General features: G+C 40.9%; 3 protein-coding genes across 7 annotated transcripts in view; 1 reads left to right on the top strand and 2 right to left on the bottom strand.

Annotated features, from left to right (window-relative positions):
- The window catches only part of ACADSB (acyl-CoA dehydrogenase short/branched chain), a 28,104-nt gene extending 21,345 nt beyond the window's left edge, over positions 1-6,759 (bottom strand). For 2 of the 4 annotated variants that reach the window (XR_011326938.1, XM_069797168.1), the window contains exons 1-3: positions 6,593-6,759; positions 1,808-1,967; positions 762-862 (exon numbers count right to left, since the gene is read on the bottom strand). Coding sequence is in view for 2 of the 4 variants with exons in the window: in XM_069797168.1 (XP_069653269.1) it covers positions 762-862; positions 1,808-1,967; positions 6,593-6,730 (399 nt within the window). In the remaining 2 variants the exon portion in view is untranslated. The other 2 variants (XM_069797169.1, XM_069797170.1) reach the window with 2 other exon arrangements.
- IKZF5 (IKAROS family zinc finger 5) lies at positions 6,696-20,492 on the top strand. 2 transcript variants are annotated; one of them, XM_069797171.1, is made up of 6 exons: positions 6,696-6,781; positions 8,423-8,488; positions 9,367-9,461; positions 9,764-9,927; positions 10,215-10,397; positions 15,188-20,492. In XM_069797171.1, the coding sequence occupies exons 4-6, from the start codon at positions 9,795-9,797 to the stop codon at positions 16,129-16,131; spliced, it is 1,260 nt and encodes a 419-aa protein (XP_069653272.1). In that variant the 5' UTR covers positions 6,696-6,781; positions 8,423-8,488; positions 9,367-9,461; positions 9,764-9,794; the 3' UTR covers positions 16,132-20,492. The 2 variants fall into 2 exon arrangements, with proteins under 2 accessions (XP_069653272.1, XP_069653273.1); XM_069797172.1 differs by lacking the exon at positions 6,696-6,781 and adding an exon at positions 7,717-7,749.
- Positions 20,493-21,419: 927 nt separating this feature from the next.
- On the bottom strand, positions 21,420-24,546 carry PSTK (phosphoseryl-tRNA kinase). Its single transcript, XM_069795710.1, has 7 exons — positions 24,453-24,546; positions 24,063-24,388; positions 23,567-23,858; positions 22,972-23,170; positions 22,439-22,514; positions 21,844-21,937; positions 21,420-21,628 (listed from the first exon to the last, which is right to left on the bottom strand). The coding sequence occupies exons 1-7, from the start codon at positions 24,544-24,546 to the stop codon at positions 21,423-21,425; spliced, it is 1,287 nt and encodes a 428-aa protein (XP_069651811.1). The 3' UTR covers positions 21,420-21,422.
- Positions 24,547-24,659: the final 113 nt, after the last annotated feature.

The following is a 24,659-nucleotide window of genomic DNA, read 5'->3' as shown; positions in this document are numbered from 1 at the left end:
CAACAACTTGTTAGTCCAAGCTGATACTTAAGAGATTAAAATGAAAATCACAGAACGTAAGTATTTCCAGACCCTTCCCCAAAGACCTGTTTTCCTTCAATACCCTAAACAAACTAACAGTTCTTCACAGAAGCTGACAGTCGATTCATGCAAGAAATAACATGTCCAGTATACAGGCCAATCATCACCCTAGTTTGATTACCATTTCCAAAACAATTGTAATCTCAACAGAAGTCTAATATTTAGCGTTGTCATTGTATAAAATGACATTCTAAACATGTACAAGCTTTATGTTTGATAGCAGGAAAGGCTAAATTGAATCCAGGAACGAACATCAGGATATCTGCAACGCAAGTCCTTGTGGTTGCCCATTAAGGACACAGAGGACTCCTGATACCCTTTCCCAGCAACGCTTATTGGAGTCATGGCAATTCTAGCATTCTACGCAATTGCACTTAGCCAATTTAAAAAAAAAAATAAATAAGGGAGGGGGGAAAGACAAGAAACTCAAAGCAAAGATGAAGAATGTGGTACGGCAGAGGGAGAGATGGAAATAATATTACAGTAAAAGATGGAGAGTGATAATGCAGTAAAGAAGAGAAAGTTGCCTTGCTGTTGATAAATCCAAATTTTTTAATGATTCATTAGTTCACTTGAGTTATAGCCCCCAATTTTTTAATCTAAATATCTGAAAAATGCACAGCTAGATTCATAAAATGATCTCACTTTCTGAATAAAAGATTAAGTAAAAGTGTGCAGACCCCTTGTTCAAACAATCCCTGTATTACAGAGTCTTCCATTTTCGAATTCTCATCCATTTTTTGCACCAAAGGTGCAACTCGTTCCTGAGCAAATTTTGTCACTGTAACGAAGAGAAGAAAGAAAGAGTGTAAGTATTCTAACACTCTCCTTGAAGATCAATATAACAGTAATGTGGTACTTCTAACAGGTTATGAATGTATTCCCTGACTCTCCCAGACAAGTTAGTAAAAGGACAAAAAGTTGCCCAAGTGAAACAAGGTGATGTGCCGCAAGGCTCAATTATAATTGCTTTCTGAACTCATCTGCAACTCTCTAAACCAAAACAAATACTTCCCATAAATTCAGAAACTTTGAAAGCATCTCAGCAACACTTATGTAACATTGGTTGACCAAAAAAATTATGTAAAATATTTCAAATACATCCCTTATTTGTTTAGCTGTATCGTATTTCTTTATAAATTAAACCTGCAGTTTGGGAAGATGGCCTCAGGCTTTAAAGCATGTTATTTTGAGTGCACAAAATCCTGTATGAGTGTTTCTGTTTAATCTGAGCCTTTTATAAGCTCTCTCCCAGATATGCAGGTCCTCACTCTTTCACCTTTGCTCTGAGGATCCCTTCTGAAACACTGTCTTCTTCGTGCAAGCCTGGCTGCATTGCAGACACTCACATCACATCTGTCACCGTTCTGGCTATACCTGAAATCTCTGAAAACCAGCAGGGCAGTTAACTGTAGCTGAACTAAACACCTCAGAAAGGGCACTAGTCAATGCCAGGCAACTTCACTTCTGCAACAGCAAGTTTTAAACAGTTAATATTTATTTATGCAAAGTAAACTGCACTGTGGTATGCGGAACTGTGCTATGGTAACATGGAAAAAGAACATTACATTTTTCTCTTGTGAACTATAGCAGTTTTAAAATTAAGCACAATCCCACACAACAATCTCAACATTTAACTAGAATTAAATAATGAAAAGAAATTTTAAAGCTAAAATTTCCCTTCTAGTTGGACTTTCTGAATTTTAACTACACAGATAATAGGTACCCATATTTTTCAGCATTGTTTCCTCTTCGGTGAATGTTTGAAGCGGAGCACAGACAACTCCATCACTGGCTAGATTTGGCATGAGTTCCGATTTGGAGGATCTAAAGACACATGGAGAAGCTCTCCAAGGAGCCAAGTATGCTGGCATATTTCTTTTCAGCTGTTGACAACAAATACAGAACATGCAAACAGTTAATAGAATTTGTATTTGTATACAGACAGCAATACACAATTTTACCCAGTGTTTTTATTCAGTAAATGATTAGGAAATACAACTTACATTCAATGTCTAGTTCGAAAGTTTTTGAGAAGATATACCCCCCCCCCCCCCAGTGTCCTAAAGAAAATACCCCTTAATTATTCTTCTTTCAACCCCAAACAATTTTCTTTCTGGAAGTTTGCTAACACAATGTTATGCTACAAACTATTCACAAACATTAATTTTAGCAATTTTTGGTGTTTACAAGCAAATAAACCCTGCTGATAGTATTTATTTTTATAGATGATTTTGCAAGTCTGCTGCAATATTCATAGTAGTAAGTGTATATTTTGATAGAATATCTTCATTAACAAATATGATAAGAGTAAATGTGAAATAGACTTAAGAATGCTTTTTACAGAAAACCTGTCAACTTTTAATGACAGACTTAGCATTCTCCCTGGTGTTCTAGGGACCAGCAACTCTTGTTTCTAAAGCAATCTGATAGCACTTCATCTGGATTATTGGTATTTTGCTGTGAAAGGGCACAACTTTTAACAGCACCGTAGATGTCTGTATTCAAACTGAGTTCTTATGCACCACAATGATTTTCAGAATGAGCACACATTTCATAGACAAAGCCCTGGCATTTGAATGCCTCTGTAAATTTCTGTACAGTTAGTTTAAATCCTACAGTTAGTATGTTGATAGTACTATGTAACTAATAATTAATGCATCTTATTTGGTTGATTTATTTAGAAAGTAGAGGAAGGAAATAAAATTGAGTAATTTATGCTTAAACTCTCCCCATTTGTCCACGATATAAAACAATTCAAAATGATATGAAGAAGCACTGGTTATCCAACCAAGAGAGCAGAGGTATTATGAGCATTTTACTATAAGGGGAATGGTGGTAAGCATATGAGGCACAAGGCACAAAAATGAACAGAACAGACAGTGGCTTTTGGGAGCAAGATACGCATAGTGATTGTCAGGTGGGTGGACATAGATAAGGTGACAGGTAACTAATTTTGTACCTTGGAGAATTATAAACTACTTAGCATTCAAAGACTTATAAGTAGATAACAGCAGGCTTTAGAAAGGAACACATTTAGTTTGAATATTAATATACTTTCCAATGACAGAATAATTTCTTAGGATTTTAAAAAAAGTTAGCATAATGAATATGATCTGGCTTAAAAAGTAACAGGCCAACAGTAGCTAAACTGGTGCAAAATGTATTCCTGAAAAGCGCTATTAAAAAAGAAGCACAGTTCGACTGACTGATCTCAAAAGAGGCAAGACAGAGAAATGGCTTTGCTCTCACAGCTCCCAAAACGCAACTTATGCTGTGGCTAACGTCTACAGATCAGATCTTTGCTACAGATATCTGTCACTATTGCTATTGTCAGTCTAAAGTGTGGAGATATTAATGTCTTACTAAGACAACTGCTGACACAAACCCCCAGTAGACACAGCTGTGCCATAATGTATATATGAGCATATGCCTGCCAACATGCATTTTTGCCAGCACATGCTCTTAACCCTACAGTGAGCAGACTGACTGGCTGTGCTGTAACCAGACTGTTATTTAGCTCACAGAACGCAGGACAATTTTGCAATGCACACTGTGATAGCAGCATTCCTCAAAAAACGGCAGAAACTTTGGAGTCAGGAAGTAAAAATTCCTTTGATCCTTCTAATAATTCACTCTCTTTCATGTTGGCTTTCAACACTTGTCATCTCCCTGGCTGAAGAACTGATGTAAAACAGATCTACAGACTCTTTTTGTCTTAGAGACAAGATGCGTAAGTCTATTACGGTAAGGAAACTCCAACTTTCGCACAACCAGTCATGCATGACAAAAAAAACAGTAAGAAGTGGCAATATAGAAAACAAATATTGCTGTGAATATTCAATGTTCACTCACATTCAACACCCCTGGTCACATAAAACAAATACTGATTAGTGGGGCTGATTCATGAATACAAAGTTTAGATGATCAGCAATAGCTGCAACACTTTCAAATGAAGACTTAAGTTACTGGAGCCACTGTAGGTCTTCACAGAAAAATAAAACAGGAGTTGCCTTAATAGAGATAAAATCCAATGGAAGCTGTCAGTCAGGAATGGATTATTCACAGAACATCCAGCTATGGTAGGATCACTCAACACCCAGATGTGCAAGACCATTAAGCATCCTTCTGCGTAAGTCCATATTCTTAGCAAGGTCTGAGAAGGAAAAACATGAGCATGCACAGACACACATATATATATATTTAACACAGTATGCTTCCTGAGCAGTTGTAGGATTACAAATCACACATACTTCCTGCTTCTTCCACTACTTTATTTCCAAGTACAAAGAAAAGAGCATTTTTCTTTCATGGTGGCATAACCAAAGATGAATCACTGAGAATATTTCACCAGTACTGACCAAGAGCTGTCAGGAAAAAGACAGTGCCTTCTTAAGAATACAAAACTTTTCAAAAAGTTGCAAGTAGGTACATTCAGTAGCCAATAAGCCAGTACTTTTGAAACAACTGGTAGCATGCTGGGATTACCTCTACTTTAATTTGATGGCACCTGACACTTGCATGCAGAATTATCAACCACGCAGGTGAACACATCACTAAATGCATGCAGAGGACTCTGCTCCATGCGAAGTGGGAAGTGCAGATCTTGTAGACCACAAAAACTCCACAGATTTTTCTCATATGCTTTCAGGAAAATGTGAAGCTGGACAAATTTGATTAAAAACAGTTCAGCAAGGTCAAGCACAAGCACATGGGGCTGTATCAGTGTGATACTGCCAAACGCCTGGCTAGCAAGTAGAAGCGTTGAAACACAGTAAAGAGCTCAGTGTTTGTTATAGGTTACAGCCACCATAGCAGGCCCGCTCTTGGCAACAATGCCAAAGGTTTTGAGAAAGTTAGTGCCCACAGGAACTGTCCCTTCATTCACTTAGCCTCCCTCCCCCTTAGTAGAAACCACCCCATGCTTTCTCCCCTCCCCAGAGCTTTCACTCCGAGGCTCTTCCACTGCAACCAACCCACTTGAGAGTGGTAAAGTGCCCTACTGCGGCAGGAGAAACAAAGGCAACCCTTCGCGTACATATGCAGATAAGGTTTGATAAAACCTTGTTTGATACCCAGTTGAGATGGTGCTAGAGGACAAAAGGAATATGCATAACAAGGTTACCTTGAAAAGTCTTAAAACCAGTAGGATGGCCCCAAGGGGGCCTACATCGACAACACCCACACACAGAGCAGCAGCCAACAGGTATGCCAGAGTAATAGCGCAGTGTAGAAATTATGTTTTATTTCAACATTTAGATTAAAAAAAAAAAATCAAGTCACTACATTATTGTTTGCATTTTTAGTCTTAGAAGTCACGCAATCATATAGTATTACGACCTTTCAGATACTTATTTAAAGTGCACGTATGTTACTCAAATGCTTCGATACTTCTTCCCTGCTTTTTTCCCCTTCTTTTTCTGTAGGTAAGGTAGTGATTTATGCTGCCACAAGATTCAGACTGCTTGCCCTACTAAACACATGTATTTGAAAATTGGTTTCTGGGTTGCTGATAACATTGATTTTTCTGCTTATCTCAATTCTTACATCCAGCTCAGCTCTTTAAAGATCGGTTCTTTTGGCTTCCTACTGTTTGTTTTACAATCTAAAATGAGATTTTAATGCTGGTGGACTTGGCAGCAGCATTAAGATATAAATAAAAAGGCCAAAACAATGTACTTTCCTAAGCTCACTTGGCTTTCCTTGATGATTTCCACTCCTGTATCTGTCCTAGCCATCTTCCAGACAGCTCCTGCTTCTCAGCAGAGAAGCTCCATCATTGGAAGCTTGCTTGCCCTCATTTATGGGGTTGGTTTTCTTTACTTCAGTTGTCACAACACACCCACAAGCTGCAGGAGGAGGTCCCAGGCCAGTGCGCCTTCTCACTCTGCACAGTAAAAGCGTGTGTGCGGCACAAACCCAGGTTTTCCGCTTGTTTCCTTTGTCTTTTTGATTACCCCTACAGTGCCACAAGTCTGTTTAGATAACCAAAGGAGACATCAAAGCACCTCTGCTGCTAGGACTGTGCTGCCTCCTCACAGGCGTATCTGCCACGGGCTGCTCCAACTACAAGCTGTTTCCCAAGACTTGCAAGAACTTTCTTTAACAAGAAGTTACCTAATACCACCCCTCCATACAAAAAAAAAAGCGCCAGCAGACAGGAGGAGAAGAGGGCTTTCCAAGCTGCGCAGCTGCATTTGGACCGGCCGAGCGGACCCCGCACCCCGCCAGCTCCGAGCCCCCCAGCGAGCGGCTCCCCCGGCGGGGAGACGGGCTCCCGGAGCCCGCCCTCGTCCCCACAGGAGGGACCGGAGAGCCGCGTAACGGAGACGCGGGGGGCCTCCTCGGCAGCCTTAACCGGCGGTCTGAGGCGACAGGAGATGAGAAGCGAGGCGGGATCCCCCCTTCCCTCAAGCTCGGAACCCCCCGGCCCGCCGCTCCCTCAGACGCCCGGCGACCCCATCACGGCAGGGGACCCACCCCTCTCGCGCCCTCAGGCGCCCCGCTTCACCTTCGTGCAGTTCCTCAGCCAACCGCCCGCCGCCGCCGCCGCCATCTTGCTGCCCGCCGCCGCCGGTGCCACGCCCCCCGCCGCGGTCTCGCGAGGCTGCAGTGGGCCGGGCCGGGCCGCGGGAGGCACAACAAACATGGCGGCAGCGGCGGCGGCAACGGGCGGCGGCCGCGGCGCGGGGTGGCGGCGGTGAGTAGTCGCCCTCTCCTTCTTTCGCCCTTACGCCGTAGAGGGGTAGTTCGGCGGCAGCGCGACCCGCAATCCTCCCCTCCTTCCCCGGGGCGGTGGCAGCGGTCAGCCGTGACACGCTCTGCCCGCCCCGCGGCTTCCCCGCTGGGGCCTCCCTTTGGCGTGAGGGGGACGGGCGGGAGCGCCTCACCGGGGGAGGCTGCTGTCGGTTCGGGCGGGTGAGGAGAGCCGTGCTGCCGGTGCAGCCCCTCGGCTTCCCCCTTGTTTTGAAGCCGGGACGACGACGACGAACGACCCGTGACCGTGTGGCTTCCCGCCCACGCGTGAAGGCGGCGTGGGTCGGAGAAAGGTGGAGGAAGCCGGGGGGGTTCGTGCGCGGTCTGGCGTGGGGAGGGGGTGGCGGAGCAACCGGCGATTTTCCGTGGCTGGTGACAGGTCGTGGGGCTCGGCCCGGCAACCGCCAACGCTGCGATTCCTCTTCCCCTTCCCACGCAGAAAACTCCTTCAGAAGGAGCAGGAAGGGCTTGGATAGAGTTTGGGATCCTTCCTCTTCGTTATTTTAATTTGAAGTCATTGTAGTGGAAAACGTGAGACTGGGGCAGAGACATGCCCCCCCCCCCCCCTTTTTTTCCTTAATTCCTTAAAAGAAAACAGGGTGTATACATGTGCTCGTAGTCATTTTATTCTCTTATAATTACTGCGGTGTGAGTTCTTACTGTGTGTGTTAAAGTACTGGTTTTACTCTGAATTATTTTCTTTAGTATAATTCTCTAGGCAAAATATTTGTAATGCCTTTCATCCTAGCACATCCTATGGCACTTCTTAGACAATAAACTTGGTACACATCAGCACTGTAACTGGTGTTAAATCCAGCAGTTGAGCCCGTGTAGAAAACAAATAACCGGTATTCTACCCGTCAGTGTACAAAGCTGGAGAAGATGTAGTTGTCTATGCAGAAAATGTTCTGTGTAAGTAGAACTTGAGGAACATCTGGTGTGATCAGCCCATTCGAGTGCCTGAAACGTGAGCTGGTCTGCTCAGGTTTCTGATAATTAGAATTGCATTTACTGGTTTGCAGTAGTGACATAGCAAGTATCTGATCTGTATCCTTCTTCCCTGAAAAGGAGAACAGCTGGTTGTATACCTATAAAAAATACCACGTAAAATCACAAAAGGTTCTTTTGTGCACACAATATAGAGGTTTGAGGCAGTGCTTAAATTGTGGTGACTCACCTATGTTGACATAAAAAAAAAAAAGGATGAATGTTTTCAAATTAAATCAACGAGGAAGAGAAAGGAAGTTTTATGCAGTTGATCACCAAAATAACGTCTTTTCCCCAATCAGATTTTTAAAATTTTCTGTAATTTTCTTTAAAAATTAAATGTCATTATAAAAGTAATTGATCAAATAAGTTTTTGTGCCTTACACAAAGGGATACACAGATTCTTCTGTGAAAATACGGACCTTTAACGTTGTTTCATGTTGAACCAATCAACATTTAGAGTGGTTTAATTTTAAATTGTTTTTTCTTATTATTATAATTTGGCGAAAGTTGACCTGGTCAGGACTTTACATTACATTGTTCTATTTCTCTCTTCCATATTTTTAATTCATATCCTGGTATCTTTGTTTTATTGCAGGAGACACCAACAAATGGAATACAAATTAACTTAAGCCTACACGAGGCTGGTGACACCTGAAAGAGGGTAGGCAAAATTGATATGTAAAGATGTGTTGAAAACTAACTTAATGGTGTTAATAATGATAGTAGTTGAGCACAGTTAGGTATGATGTGAAAGAACATACTCATCTGGATGCTAGAAGTGAACTAACACTTGTAAATAACTTTGAAAATACAGGAGGATGTGTTTAAATGTGGTCTTGAACTCAGGACTTGAGTTTTTGTCGGTCACCTGATGCCTTGTTTAGTAGCTATTGGAAAATGAAAAGATACTGAAAATGTAGCATTATAAATTATTTCTGATTATAGTCTGCAGAATGGTAATGTGACTGACTCATTGTCCTCTTTCCAGCTGAATCCTAAATTCTGTCTTCACAAATTCATTGCAAATTGAGACTCTAGAGGTTTGTCATTTACAGTCCCAGAAAAGACCATGACCAGTGACTTCTAATGAATAATTTTCTGATTTCAATGCAAAATAATGAAATGGATTAAGAGTTTTATGCAGGATAGGAAACTAAAATCTTGGGAGAACTGTGAAATATTGCTTTCTATAAGGCTTCTTTCCGTTTTTGCTGATCAGCAACATTTGCTTGGTTTCCCAGCATTACAGTTACCGTAACTGACTTAGCCAACTCTGGGATTTTTTGAAGCCATGTGTTCACCAGAGGAACTACGCAAATGATCAGTGAGATAGAAGTGTCTTTCAGTGAGATAGATGAAGGAGTGGATGCAGTCTTTGGAAAGTTTTTGCTGGAAGTGTAATTGTTTTATTAAAACTTACAGCAGTAGAGTGTTAGAACCTGTCTTTCAAAACATACATATTTTTTTCAAGTTTTCTTTCTTACAACTCACGGGGGTTGGGAAGAATAATGGACATATGTTTCCTTTTCTTCCTTCCAGGGAAAGTGGAGAAGCTGTGCTCTGTGCTTTCTGTCTGACCTGCTGGGAGTACCTTTTGGAGCATGTTTGCTACTTAACAGGGAACTGAAATTCAGGTATGATCCATTTAAAAAAAAAAAAAAAAAAAAAGTTGATTTTGATTATTATGTCATTTTATCCCATTTGATACTGTCCTTATGTTACTGTTGCTGAAATCCATTTCCCCAGTCATACATATTTGGTAATCTTTAATGAGTTAAAAATTCTAAAAAGAATATTCTTATGGTTATCAATTTGTGCATTGATTCATGCTGTATGATAAAAGTAATCCTTCACTTAAAAACAAGGCTTTAAAATTTTTTTATGAATGCATTCAAATTCAATGACACTTGTGTTTTGAAAATATTTTTCCTTCTAGGCACAAGTGGTTGTAAACATAAAGAGGGAATATGGGTGAAAAGAAGCCAGAACCTTTGGACTTTGTAAAAGATTTTCAGGAATATCTTACACAGCAGACTCACCATGTAAATATGATTTCTGGATCAGTTAGTGGAGATAAGGAAGCAGAGACTCTTCAGGGAGGTAAGCTAATTTCAGTGCTATCAAATTTTATTTTTTTGAGAATGACTGCATTGTTTACATTCCAGATAATTATGGAGGCTATTACAATTATATGGAAGCATCTCTGATAGTCGTTTTCACATCACAAAAGATACGTATGTACTTTTGGTTTAATCATGGTATGTTTTTATAGTTCTGTGTATTTAAAGACCAAGGGCATAGAGAAGCAAAAGTTATTTGGCACAATCTCACAGCAAAATAGATAGTATCCCACTGATGCTTGACTGAAATCTCTTGGTTATTCACAGCTGGGACAGAAGGTGATCAGAATGGTCTGGATCATCCTTCTGTTGAAGTTTCACTGGATGAGAACTCAGGAATGTTAGTGGATGGGTTTGAAAGGACATTTGATGGAAAGTTAAAGTGTCGATACTGCAACTATGCCAGCAAAGGAACAGCACGGCTTATAGAGCATATCAGAATTCATACAGGTATGAAGTATTCTGCAGTACTTTGCTGTGAGGCATTGTGATACTAAGTCAATGGTATGATTTGCAAGTGAGGAGTTGGCATCTTCAAGCAGTGTGATAGTTCATGGAGTTACTCAACAATTAGAAGCGTTTAGGTTTTTTTAATAGACTGGTTTTTTAAGAGTGTGCCCTGTACCTATTTAAATTATGCAAATTTCTGCTTACATTTATTATTGCAACTATTGAATTTGAAGTAACTATATATGGGAGTAAAGTTTAGCGTGAAAGCATCAGTGTAAATTGAAGGGCCCTAAATGTAACTTTTAGTTTTTCCTTGCTAATCAGAAAAGTGAAAAATGTACATGTTGCCATGTGGAGATTTATAGGGGCTGCTTCTCCTCTGTTGTTTAGCTGTGAAAATACTACTGTTTTGCACAACATTCTAGATGTGGAAGTATAAAACATAGTAATAAGAATAAAGTTTTCATGTTGGTAGAATATTCAAATGTGAAGGCATATCGTCAAATAAGTGATTAATAACAGTAATGAAAAGAAAAAATACTTACTGTGGCTTCTTTAAGAGCATTTGCCACTGTTGGGTTTATAAAGCTGAAAAGCAAAACTCTTAGTAAAGGTTAGAATATCCTAAACTGTTCATGAAGTCAGCTCTGACTTCTTGGCAAATGAGAGAAAACAAACGGAAGGTCCTTGTGAAGTCTGACTTTGGTGCCTGCCCAGTGTATTACACCAATACTGAAGACTTTATGGCTGTTAACTAGAGTAATAAGAAAAATTGTATTCTGCAAAGAATGGAAGTTTCTACAGGTGTCCAGTCTGGTATGCACTGTCCCAAAACTTTTAAGCATATCGTTTCAGTGGTCTTGGGCAGGTGGCCTTCTGGGACTCCCTTTGAAGGAAATGCATTGTTGTAACTTGGATGTAATTGTAGCTCTCTTTGGGTATGGTTATTGTTAATCAGATGCTTGCTTTGCTGTGAACCATTGCTTCTACACAGTAACTCCCAGGATGTATTTTGGGGAAGTCAGTGCTCCTTGCACTGGCCCTGCAGTGTTGGCTTGTTTTGACAAGGCATAACAGGATAGAAAATGGCAACCAACTAGAAATCAAAGAGTTCTGAGGTTTAGACTCTGAAGATCTTGTAAATTCTTCTCTTGTGCTACCGTGAGCTACCTCTGTGTGTAGCTGTTGCTGTTTTCAGATTCTCAGTGGAAATTTTCATGTAGATCCAATAGTGGATAAAATACTGTGGCTTGTGAACCTGCATTTGACACAGTGTTAATGCTATGGCTTGCTGCACATCTGCAAAGCAGCGGTGTGTTTTGGAGCATTATTTTTGTCTGGTTTTTCATAAAGCAGTTACAGCTTCACCTACCATTTGCCTCATATGGTCTGTGAACAACGAGAGATCTTTTCTTTTTAACAGCTTTACTCTGCGCAGTGCTATTTCTGAGCTTGTGAAATGAGGATGATGCAGTAGTGGGAGAAACTGTACTGCAGACTTACACAGTTCATTTTTAAAAGGTACTTAGAGGTGCAGAAGTAACATCAACTTTAAAATTCCATGTCTTTTCAGTAGCCTATAGCTATTGCCATCTAAAAACTTGCATCCCCAAGCCCACAGTTACTACTGGCCAGTTGTCAACATGAGCAGATGGACTGCTAGAGCTGTGATGGGAAACACAAATTACTACTCGAAGAAGTTGGTGTTGTGCGTTCGCTGATTCTTGAGAAGTTTTTGATGGCTTTGGTGCGCATGGGGTTTCTCAAACAGAATGACTGAAATAACGTGTTGTTACTTAATGCCAAATGTCATAAATTATAGCCATACTAGAGAGCAAAAATTCAAATCTTCCTCCTTTAAGTATCAAAATGTAGTTATTGGTATAGTGTCAGCATTCCTTCTCTTACTGTAGGAAGTTGCCTACCTTTCTTATACTCTCAGATCTTAGGTTAACAGTTCTTTTGTGTTTTCAGAATGCTTTCTTATCCTGCTGCTACTTTAGGGAGTAGAGGTTACTAAGTGGCTAGAGGTAGCAGAACAATTCCTGGTGCAGATTATGACCATTTCAGCATGGTTGCAACATAATATATACAAAAGCAAGAAGGATTCCAACCAAGAATTAGGATGCTAAGAAACATCCTCAAAAATCTCTGACCCAGTGGTCATTATTCAGAAGCAAACATTCCATGAGCTACACAAACTCAGTTTTTAGGGCAAAGCGTAATACTTGGGGTTTGTGCCTTGACTAACATTTTGAGTCATTTCACATGGTCACAATATATGGTATTGTTAGCATTATACCAGAAGAAAAGAGCTTTACGTGTGGGGTGACTATTGTCTCAGTGCAGCTGCAGGTATTCCTGTTATCAGAGGGTATATGCATAACTCATTTCATCAAAGAAACTTTCACAAAGGTGCTAGGAAAAGGTAGCCATATCGAAGGCGCACGTTGCTCTACTGCAAAATCACGCAGTCTGAATTACTTCCATTTTCAGAAAGCTAACTAGCAGTGAGAGAGGGATGCAGGGGGTGTCAGCCTATCGTCTACCAAAGAGCTTCAGCAATTTGGGCACACCTTCACACAGTGAATGGTTTGTAGCCAGGTTACTGGTTCAAACATGCCTGATGCCTAATGAAATACCAATAACTGTACAATGATAACAGTTCATTTCCCTATAGCAATCTGTTCAGCTTTATAATATAGACAGGCTGTCAGAGGTTTATTTGTTTTTCTGTATAGTTTCCCCTTTGCTTTTTTACAATACGTTTCATATCCTTAATTTTAATACACACTGTGTGGTGTCCTGACAGCAACATCATTTTGGCATTAACTTAACGGCTCTTCAGAAAGCCCCACTTTGTTTCTTTGTACAGAGACAGAGGGCTCCAGAACAAGCAAGGGTTTTTTTGTGGTGGTTTTTTTTTTCTTGTTTTTTTTCCACTTAAGGACAAGGACATCCAAGACCTGAGTGTAGTTTTGCTCAGAAGCATAGTGGGGAAGCGTGCAAGGGGCCAAGAGATGGATTGCATGGACTAGGAAGGCTCAGAGTGACTGAATCAGCATTAAAATAGGGAAGTGATAGCTGCCTAGTAGCCTCAGAGCAATGTAAGTAAACAGGTAATGCATCCTGGATAACATGCAAGTGCAGCAAGGTATCTGCCAAAGTAATTATGATCCAGGCATGATCACGCAACCATTATCAAGTGCAACTTACTGCAGAATTAACTTCATGCTGAGTCTGACAGCAGTATAATTAGCAGTTCATCAGCTGTGGTGTATTAAGGGTGTGCAACACGGGATGCAAATCTTTATCTCTGTGTAACCAGTTTAGAATGAAATTAGCCCATTCAGATTGACAAATTCTTTGTGAATGCAGGGAGTTTGTCAGCCTTTTTACATCATTGTTTGTACCAAATCTCCAGATCTTTACACATACATATCTATCTGAATACATTTTATGCTTATGGAGAAATCATGGTTTCAGTTGGTGCAAATAAGGTACCTAGAGGCAGCACAAAAATTGCTTGCTTTCCTCTTGAAGAGCCAGTGATGTAGGAGAAAAGAAAAATCTCCTATTCAGTATCCCAGATTGTGATTCCAAACTGTAGGATGCTCCACACAGGAAGGGCTTGCTGCGTTAGTCACATGCCATCTTATGGGGCTTGTACAGTGCTTGCAGTGTAATAGTGGCCCTTGTTCCCTTCAGTCTTTGGGTTTTACAGTTGTTCTAGATGGGTTTTGAAAGCCAAAAACCAGATGTATTGCCCTGTATTTAAAATAGTAGAAAATATTAAAAAAAAAAAAAAGAGGCTGAAGAGAAGGAGCCCACTCACATTTTTTTGGAGTTTGTCATGCTGTGTGGCAAGAGAATCGGTTGCTTAACAGTGATTTAGAAATTGACCTGGCATTCTAGATAGGAAGATAAGATGATGTTTCATTTCAGCACCTGAACATGCATCAAATCCTTTAGGCATTTCTAACATTGCAGACCTGGATCTAAAAAATCCTAAAAGATCAGTCTATGAAGGAAAATCAAAAGTCCCGAAGTATTATGTTACAAATGTGTTGGCCTGTAATTGTTTGAAAGTTTTCTAAATACTTTTAAAAGTGTTAATGTTATTATCTCTAAATATCATTTAATAGAAGAGGAAAGTTCTACTTATCAGAAAGGAGAATATCTGGTATTATCATGTCTGAGAGAACACACAGTTGTCCAGGGCTTAGCTGGCTTTTGTTTTCTTTAATAACTCTTAAGCCACAGGATCCTTTTTCAAAATTCAGTTCTTAAGCGGATGCATGTGTATGTGGGTTATTTAGATAATAGTTCCAGGATGTTTAAAACTAGGAGTGTTTGGAAGATACTGAAAGGATACTCTCCCTCAATGTTTAAACACAGTTACCATTAAGAATGATTACATTTTGGTGGTGCAGACATTCCTGTAGCCAACTGCTTATGTGCTTTATAGGTGAGGTAGAGTTTGGATCCAGTTAAGAGCACTGCACAAACATCACTGCATTCAGTCCTTGGCATCATTGCTGCAATTCCTAGTCAGGTTATCTGTTATGCTAATTCTGGTCACATTTTTGTTCTTACACTTATTGTCACTTGGGTGAGGCAGAGATGTCTAAATTTACTTTTCCACCAAATAACCAGCTAAACTTAAGACTAGCAGTGACTCTGAAGCTGAACTGTTAGATTAGCAGCTCCTATTTAGCTACTTTCTGTTCCATTAAAAGCCTTTTTCAGGCACTCTGAGATGCTACAGTTAATCTGTTGTAATTTTCCAGGTGAGAAGCCGCACAGATGCCATTTATGTCCCTTTGCATCAGCTTATGAACGTCATCTGGAAGCTCATATGCGATCGCATACTGGTGAAAAACCATACAAATGTGAATTGTGTTCCTTTCGCTGCAGTGACAGAAGCAACTTATCTCACCACCGCAGACGCAAACATAAAATGGTGCCTGTCAAGGGTACAAGGTCTTCCCTAAGCAGCAAGAAAATGTGGGGGGTTTTGCAGAAGAAGACCAGCAATTTAGGGTACAGCAGAAGAGCATTAATTAATTTGAGTCCACCTTCCATGGTGGTTCAGAAACCAGACTACCTTAATGATTTCACTCATGAAATCCCAAATATCCAGACTGAAGCATATGAGAGCATGACCAAAACAACCCAGAGCAGTGGGTTGCCAAGAGATCCACAAGACCTTATGGTAGATAATCCTTTAAATCAGCTCTCTACATTAGCTGGACAGTTATCTAGCTTGCCACCTGAAAACCAAAATCCAGCCTCTCCTGACGTTGTTTCCTGTCAAGATGAAAAGCCTTTCATGATACAGCAGCCTGCTGCACCTGCAGTAGTTTCAGCTGTGTCAGCAAATATTCCTCAAAGTTCATCTCCAACCAGCCCAGATCCTCGACCTACACACAATCAACGGAACTATAGCCCCGTGGCAGGTCCCAGCAGTGATCGCAGTGCCCACACCAGTACTCCCAGCATAAGTAACAGTCAGCCAAGTACTCCAGCTCCAACCCTTCCAGTTCAGGACCCTCAGCTTCTGCATCACTGCCAACACTGTGACATGTACTTTGCGGACAATATCCTTTATACTATTCACATGGGATGTCATGGATTTGAAAATCCTTTTCAGTGCAACATATGTGGGTGTAAGTGTAAAAATAAGTATGACTTTGCTTGCCATTTTGCAAGAGGCCAACATAGTCAACATTGACTGAGAACGTGCTTTCATTTAGTTTTTTAACATATTACAGTATATTTTTCATACTTGCTGAAGGAAAGCTTGCACATGCCCATAAGGAATCTTCACGTTAGTCAATTCGACAAAGGAGGCAAATTTATTTCTGTGTTGTCGTAAAACTTGCCAGGGAAATTTTGTGTAAGATGTAGTTGTTATTTTATATGTAGCCTTTCAAAAAAGCTGAGTGAGTGCTGTAAGAATTGGAATGCATTTACATGCTTTGATCGCTAAATTTAAGTTGCTTGCACTTAATCCCAATAAATGTTCTACAAATGTAGAAGCAGAGTGTGTCCTGAAATGTAGGTTGCTATTATCAGACTATTTACTAGGCAAGACGAAATATATTAACCATAAAATACGAAAGGTTAATGCAATGACACATATGGTTACTTTGGAGACGTACTTGTCCTTAAAAACCTAGCTGCTCCAAATGGGAAAAACAAACAGAAACAACTTTCATATACAAATTCAATTTGATGTAAAACTTGCTGTAATCTGATGAAGGTTAATAATTTATGTTTTTGCTTAGTATAGTCTAAACTCTTCATGCTAGGGTTCAAACACTAATTTAACTATTATTTTTAAAGCTCATCACAAAACTAGAAGATAACAGGTTATTGTGAATGAAACTCTGGTAGGAAAAAAGAGTTAAAAGCTTGTCATTCACTAGTTATACAAAAGAAAAATTAAATATGACACCTTATTTTAAACTACACTTACCAAATTTTAAGTGTCATTTTTTTTAAAAGGAGGTAATTTTAAACAGTCATAATAAAGAGCTTGTAGAACTAATATATATTCAGTGAGATTTTTAACTGCCTTAAACTAATTTGTACAGATATTTAAAATTTGCACAATTAGACTTCTGTCTTGCTGATAGAAGTTCTAGTAGAAACAAACAAGAGGTTTACAAATTAAAAATCATTTGTTCAGTTTTATCTCGGGCCAAGCTACAACTGATAGGTTGCCTGCATGTTTGAAAGTTGTATAATCTAGCTTATTGTAAACTTAGGCTAACTTGGAAGTCAGTTTGTCTTGTCCTCTCCCCTGGATTTGTTGTCCGTTCAGTGTGCTAGAAATAAGGGGAAGGGCTTCTGGGTTTTCTGAACTGTTCATATAGTAGGGAAAGGAATACCGGCTGACTACATTTGAAGTCATTGTGATTAATAATTGTAGGTGGCGAATGGTAACTAAAGATGTACATGAAGTCCATTGCACATGTTTATTTTTTTTATACTGTACATCTTACTTTAGAAGCACCTAGGCTAATGGACAGGCACTTTAATGTAAACCTAAATAAAACTTCCTAGCAAGAATTAATGAAAGCTCTTAATGTGCTACACAGGAATTTGTAATGTTTCAAAAAAAAAGTGAAGAACTGTTACTTTTCCCATATTTAGACATGCACTTTTACCTTAGTTTGTCTTACTTGAGACAACTTAAAGCTTCCCTTATATATTCCCCTTTTACTATCAGCAGATTATGGCAGCAAATATGTTTTGTTAGAAGCAGGAAGATTTTATTAATGTTCTGCAAGTCAGAGGTTGGAATCTGAATAGCATACGTTTGGCTTATTCAAATGTATATTGTTATGGGAGCTAAAGCTTCCTGAGGCCAATAGAAAAACTTACAATGACTTCAGTGTAAGATCAACGCAGGAAAAACTACCCTTCTGAGAATTTTAGCTTTAGAAGTAATTTTGACTTCAGTGAACTAGAAATTTTCAAACCAAATATGTTTCTACCTAACTTACCTACTGTTGAATTTTCTGTGCTTAAGTAACCAGCTGAAGGAACTGGATTCTTGGCTGCACGTAGTCTTGTAGTAATGAGGTCAAAAATATGCCATTGAAGTACTTCCAGTGTAGTGAAGATGAATGATAGCACACTATCACTCTTAAAAATGTCTTTGGTTTCAGGCCTGGTTCAAAATCCTTTTCAGTGGATTTGTAAAAGAGAATGTAATTTCTATTTTTCATAGTGACACTCTTTATAATTCCAAAATATCTCTTTATTGCTTTATACTTTCAAAATTTATTTTAAAAGCAACACTGCAACTCTGTGTGCATAAACATAGAGAGTCCTTTATTTTAAGGACGAAACTTGATTGAACTGGAATCCAGTTGGAATTTACTGCTCCTATACAGGTTTTGTAACATGACCGTTCTAGTCAAGAGAGTAATGTAGAAATGATAGCTCTCTTTTGATCATGTATTGACACATTCTAAAATCTAAATTTGGTAAAAATACAATATTAGAACAACAGACGTTAGTGTTGAAGACCATTACAATTAGTAATTGATAGAGGTCACTTTCCTTGCCTTTTGATAGGTGAAGCAAACTTCTATTCCTAGGCTCTAGCAACTCCAAGGAAACTTCTGGAGTGGGGGTGCTCCAAGGAGCACCTTCCAGGACTGAACGATGCCGATCACAACAGCCAAGTTCTCCTTGGTTTGTGGCTCCAGCCTTTCTTCCTCTTGGTATTGGTAGGGAGGTTAACTCCGATGTGCACAGATGTTTGAGATTTTGTCCTTCCATTCCATTTATGTGGTTTCTGGCCCATTAGGAATTTCACAGGCAGTGCCTGTAAACGTTACAGACTTTTCTTTTTGTGTTTGCTAATCATTTGGTGATTTAGAAAAATGACTTCTGAATCATGATGCCCCTGAACGAAATTTCAGGTAAGAGAATAGATAGGTCACTAGTAGAGGTAGCTGCTAGCAAGAGGAAGCCTGCATGATCTTACTGAAAAGGGGCCCTCATTTAAGAGGGGATCCTCTGTTATGGGGGGAAGGTGGAAAAAAAACCACCCCAAAAACCCCTAACCCCAGACCTTGCAAATTGTTGTTCAGAAGTATTTTAATACTGCTGACTTAATACCATTGTTTCTGCTTCGAAGTACCTAAGGAAAAGAAAACGAGCTTGAACACCTATGAACTGTTGAACAATGATAAAAATATTTTTCCTTCTTTCCTTGTGCAAGCTCCTGTTTGCAGGGGGGCGGTTCTTAGGCAGCAGCAGGCTTTGGTGTTCATCCCTTGATCTGCAACCAGACCTGCGGGGCAGATCCCTGCTGACTAGTCCTTCAGAGAGGGTCCCCCTCTGGACTAGGATTCTTAAATTTTCAGCATAATACTGTATGTTCGGTTGTGCCAAACAGTACCCTGACTATATCTGTTTCCTTCTGTCTACTGAGTAGGATTGGAAGGTGTATTTTCATATTAGTTTTTCACAATTTTGTACATACTGTTTACTATAATTTAAAGACCAGAATTAGTACTGGAAAATTGTTGTAGAGTACGATCCTGATGATTCACTTGTACAAGCAGGCCTTGCTGAGTCAAGGAGGGATGCTTGTCAGGAATTGTGGGATTGAGTCCTTGGTTAGTAGGACTTTTCATATTGAGTTCTCCATGTGCTACACTGCACTACCTTGTTTTTGTTTTAAAAACCAAATCCTTATATTATAAGGTGACAATTAGCATTTTAACTTGTATTAACAGGGAAGTTTGGGAATGAGCTGAAATTTTTCCATAGCTTGACTCTGTTAAGTTCTGTAGTTGCAAAACATTAACTTTGTAGGGTTTTTGTGTTGTAATAGATTATTTTATGGATTTGTTGACATTTTTAACATGCACTATTTATAGTACTCTTAATACAGACTTATTGTGAGACTGAATAGTCCGATGAACATGCAGATACTAGACTGAAGATCATAGGATATTATCTTGGTTAATACTGAAACCAACTGTAAAGCAGCTAATAGGGAAAAATAGTTGTTTTTTCACAGATACATGTTTAGATGAAGAGGATTTTGACATAAAGTGTTGATTGGCATTTTAACGTAAAACTCGGTGCTGGAAGACACATTCCAACAGTGTTTCCTAGCAAAATGATCTGTTGCTATTTGTTTTGTTCCAGAATGTTTGGGGGGGGGGGGGGGTTGCTTGTTTGTTTTTTGTTTCTTTTTGACGAAGGGAATGTAATTTAGAAGTCTTCACTGGCAAGTTTTCTATTAATTTTAAGCTTCTTTGAAAATCTACAGCAAATGGATGTTCTGCTGCAGGAAATCTATCCCCTGCTGAAGCATTTTTCATTGAGCAATCTTTGTGTATGTGCTTCTAAGTACCTGCTTTGTTAATAATATGTATTTCAGTGTAAAGAGCATATTTTGTATGCAAAAATGAAACCCGTTAGAGTTGTAAAATAAATTTTATTGTGTAGTGAATGTTTTCAGATGACAAGGTTAATTCTGAAATAACTCGACTATATCTAGTGTAGTTCATGTTGTGAAGCTTTGCTTTTGTAAGATACGAATAAAATAACACTTTCTAATTAAGTCTCCTGTTAATTCTTAATTGCATATGCTTGAACAGGTACAACTGGTGAACTGCTCATGACTAGCTCTGGTCTAGATATGGTAAGGAAGGTAAGCTTACCTCTTGGGTAAGCAAGGAACAGTGCATTTATGTTTCAGTCTGCTTAAGTTGAAAACCAGGACACACTTCTACCCCTTCCCACTGTTAACCCTGCACATCTGGTCATCTTCCAAATCCTTTTTTTCCTCATACTCATATTTCCTTCTTATCAAGAGTGCTTCTGTGTCTGAAATGAGAGTTTTTATCATGGTGAGGTGGTTGTCACTGCATATGGAACTTCTGTGTGTGTTGTTATTAGCAACTTTGAAGGTGGCACCAAGTTACAAGTACCTTTTGGACACTGGAGTTAATCCCACATGTGTGTACATGCATGCAACTCTCAAGTTTCTGATTCTTTGCAGTTTCTGTCAGGGAAAGAAGCAGAAAAGCCAAGAGCCATCCATCTTGCTTCTTGTTATACCTTCCTAGACATGTATTCTCTGGCAATGCTCAGGTACCTGTTTGACAGAGCCAAGCCTGTCACCATCCAAGGTGCTCTTCAAAACCTCAGCTGGAGGAGGCTCTGAGGAAGCTCATCCAGCTTGAAGTTTGTCCCCCCGTAAGCAGGGAACAGGACTAGATGACTTGTAAGTGTTCCTCCCAGGCTTTTTCTATGATTCTGTGGAATTTAAATAAAATCTAAGGCTGGTTTGTTGTTGGCTTGATCCTCAAAGTCAAACACGGTATGCTAGACTATTTCTCTTCCATAATGCAGGGAGAGGAGTTATTAGAGAAGGCAGGATCCTCCATAGACGGAAGCTGTATCTCGTAAGATGTTTTCAGCTGTACTGCTGAAAGAGTACTGCATTTTAAACACTCTGGAGTTAAACACCAACAGTCTCTGTCACTATTTTAAAATATATTTATTAACTACATTGGTTGCCTCATGTTGGAATGAAGAAATTACACTTGTAGCAGGGTCAGAATGTTGATTTTGTATGCAACTTTGGTTTTTCAACTCATTTCCTTGCCGCAAGTCTTCCAAAAATTCTGCTTTGAGTTTGTTGAGTTCTTCGGCCAGGCTCTTCATCTCACTTGAGGGTATGTTTTTATCTAAAAGAAAATTAAAGCTGAACTTCTATCTTCATGCTTAAAGACAAAATTTACAGACTTTGACTCACATTCTACAAACAACTTTGACCAGACTTCTGAAGGCGATTGCCTCAGTCAGGCCTGCAGGTCTGGGATTCCTTAACAATTTACCCCAAGGAAATTTCATAGGTTTAGTCCTATGTTGCCAGCTAGCACCTGGAATATGCTACGCGTACCTTTTGCGTCCTTCATTGTCTGAGAGATGATGCGTCTGCATGTCTGATCAGCCTGATGGACAGTACTAGCTGCACAGATTGCTCGATCGGCTTCCTACCCAGGGTGACAAACAGGAAGGAAGAATACATGCAAACGCGTTATATTTGATTTAGACTGTCATCAACTTTTGAAGTACTCTTTGAAAACAAGTAAAATGTTAGCAGCAACTCGGTGACGGGTGCAGTGCACACCTGTTCCTTGGAATGTGGAGGCGGGTATGTACACCTGGTGACTGACTGCCAGAGAGATATGTGTGACATTAAGAAGTGAACATTATTTTCCTCAGTGTGATGTGACAGCTCCAAAATCTTTTTACTACCCTAGAACATGTAACAGTATTCTTGAGGGTAGTTCAGTGGTTTAAATTAATAACATGACAGAAGTACACATTTCAAATAGGATTAACTCTTCTGTGTGTGCTTTTGCAATCAAGAAATGCAGTAGCTATTTTGCAGTTCCTGTCATCACGGTGTTCCGTGCACAATTCGGGAATAACTAACTCACTCATTCACCATCATCTGAAAGAGCTATGACTGTGAAGACAAGCAGTGCTACCTTTTGTTCAGTGTTTTCCTCATTTTGCTTCACTGGATTTTCCAAAGCAGCAGCCAGCAAACTAATTATCTGCTCACTAAGAAAACAAACAAAAGAGTAAGCCACATTAATCAAATGGTTTCACTGAAGACTTTTCTTTCATTTTGTACTGATGCCTCATCACAGGAAAAAAAGCAAGTTTTCAGTTAAATTCATGAAGCAATCAATGAAATAATCTTTATACAGCAAGTTAGGTGAAAAACAATTACAACTAGAACTACAGCAAATTATTTCCAGTCTTATGTTTCAGCCAATTTACATAAACTTTCAGCAGCAGTTTAGAAGTGCAGTTAGTTTTGAGGTTAACTCTGCGAAGAATGATGGCTGTGAGTTCCCGACAACTGGCATGTATTGTGTGTGTAATTGCCTGGCTTCCAAAAACCACCATATAGAATATTTTTTTACATACTGTTTAGATGCAGTAAAAAGCTTCTACCCATCCGTTTATGAAAACAGTACTTAGTGAAAACCCTAGCATCAATCCAGTAGCATACTTATCCTCTGAAGTGCAATCAAAACTTTTCAGAATGAGGCTGTTCTGTTCCCAAGCATTTTTCTTGAGATCTGGCATTTCTATTCTTCTCGCCATTAAACATATTGTCTGGTCAGGTAATGGATGACTTCTTAGACGATTCCTCTGCAAGCAGCATTCAAGTGGACACTCTAAAAATAACTGGCAGAAGCTCAAGGAATCTAAAAGAAATAAACAGACAATCTTACCTTTAAACTGCTTAAGTAAAAACTTCTGAGAGCAACGTGCACAAGAAAGGCTTTACACGAATGAGGAAGTGCTACACTCGTTTTGAGCCTGAAAAGAATACAAACCTAAAAAGAATACAAACAATTTTACCTTCAAGGCTGCCCAAGTAGTAATTTCTGAGATCAACATACATAAGAAGGGCTTTAAGCGACCTAGCAATTTCTAATAAAACAGTACTAAAGTTAAGTTGATGCTTACTATACCGCGGGAACCTAGCGATTAAGAGTAACAAATGTTCCACAAGAGCGCTGGAAGAAAGGCAGCTGAAGCGCACCGAACTCCCTACGAAGCTGAAAACGTTCTTACGCATAGCAACGAAGAGTAATTACATTTGCGAGCCAGCTGGTACACCTCGTATCTCATGCTCCGATAATAAAAATTGTCATCCAAGATCAGGTAGAGCGGCCTAGACGTGGCTGCAAGTGTCCAGGAACGGCCAGCCCCGGCGTCGCTTTCCGCTGAGGAGAGCAGCCCCTGCCCGTGGCAGCAGGCCAGGAAGCGCTCCCAGGCCGGCTGGGCGGCGGTGGCCGGGGCAGAGAGCGGGTCCCCGGTCACCACCGCCCGCAGGAACCGCTCCAGGCACTGCAGCAGCTCCCGCCGGCTCCGCTTCCAGCGGGGCAGCTGCGGAGGAAGGCAGCGGAGGGGTGAAGGCCCCGCGCACCCACCGCCCGCCCCAGGCCCCGCCGCGGGGGCAGCGGCAGCCGGGCGGGAAGGCCCGGCGTGAGGGCCGGGCCGCGCTGCCTAGCAACGGCCGCAGCCAGGCGCCTCGGCTGGCCAATGAGAGCAGAGAGCGGCGCAGCGGGAAGGAAGAAAACCGCCACTGACCAATGGGGACGGCTCCGCCGGTCCCGCCCCCGGCTCGGGCGAGCCGAAGGCCTCCGGCGGGATGAGCTCGTCGTAGTCGAGGAGGGCGCAGGCCCAGCCCGGCCGCTGCGGCAGGCGGCGGCGCAGGGCGCGGGCCAGCGTGGACTTGCCGGCCGCCGGCAGCCCGCACAGCACGCACAGGCCCACCCGGGCGCGCCCGGCGCCGCCCGGCTGCTCATCCTCCTCCGCCGCCGTCGCCAGCGCCTCCAGAGGCCCGTCCGCCGCTTCCGCGGGCGGCCGCTGCTGTGCGCATGCGCGGGGCCGTCGGCGCGGGCGCGGAGGTTTCCCTGAGGTGAGCGGCGGGAGGTGTGGAGAGCGCTGTGGGCGTCTGCGCGGAACAGCCGGGTTTACTCGGATTTGTTTCGGTAATAAATTCGGTAACACGCTCTAGCGAACCCACAAGCGTCAGACGGCTGAGCGATGCGGCGGTGGTTTTTGTTACCATCGTAAAATCGAGATACTACCGAGGGTGCTCACCCTGATGCTTTATTTTAGATTACATTCGTGTAGCATTATGCTTGCTAATGAGGCCTAAAAGTATTCCTACTTGATGATAAC

Source organism: Haliaeetus albicilla, chromosome 11, assembly GCF_947461875.1.
Source record: "Haliaeetus albicilla chromosome 11, bHalAlb1.1, whole genome shotgun sequence".
NCBI lineage: Eukaryota > Metazoa > Chordata > Aves > Accipitriformes > Accipitridae > Haliaeetus > Haliaeetus albicilla.
Note: the sequence above shows the minus strand (reverse complement) of the source record. Positions and strands in the feature narration are given on the sequence as shown.

Bases quoted from the DNA above. Each gene is read 5' to 3' on its own strand.
- IKZF5 (XM_069797171.1), top strand. From the start codon at position 9,795: ATGGGTGAAAAGAAGCCAGAACCTTTGGACTTTGTAAAAGATTTTCAG. The intron at 9,928-10,214 runs GTAAGCTAATTT...GGTTATTCACAG, and splicing joins AGCAGAGACTCTTCAGGGAG to CTGGGACAGAAGGTGATCAG. The intron at 10,398-15,187 runs GTATGAAGTATT...GTAATTTTCCAG, and splicing joins GCATATCAGAATTCATACAG to GTGAGAAGCCGCACAGATGC.
- PSTK (XM_069795710.1), bottom strand. From the start codon at position 24,546: ATGGTAACAAAAACCACCGCCGCATCGCTCAGCCGTCTGACGCTTGTG. The intron at 23,859-24,062 runs GTCAGTGGCGGT...CTTCCTCCGCAG, and splicing joins CGGCGGAGCCGTCCCCATTG to CTGCCCCGCTGGAAGCGGAG. The intron at 21,629-21,843 runs GTACGCGTAGCA...ATTTTCTTTTAG, and splicing joins GACAATGAAGGACGCAAAAG to ATAAAAACATACCCTCAAGT.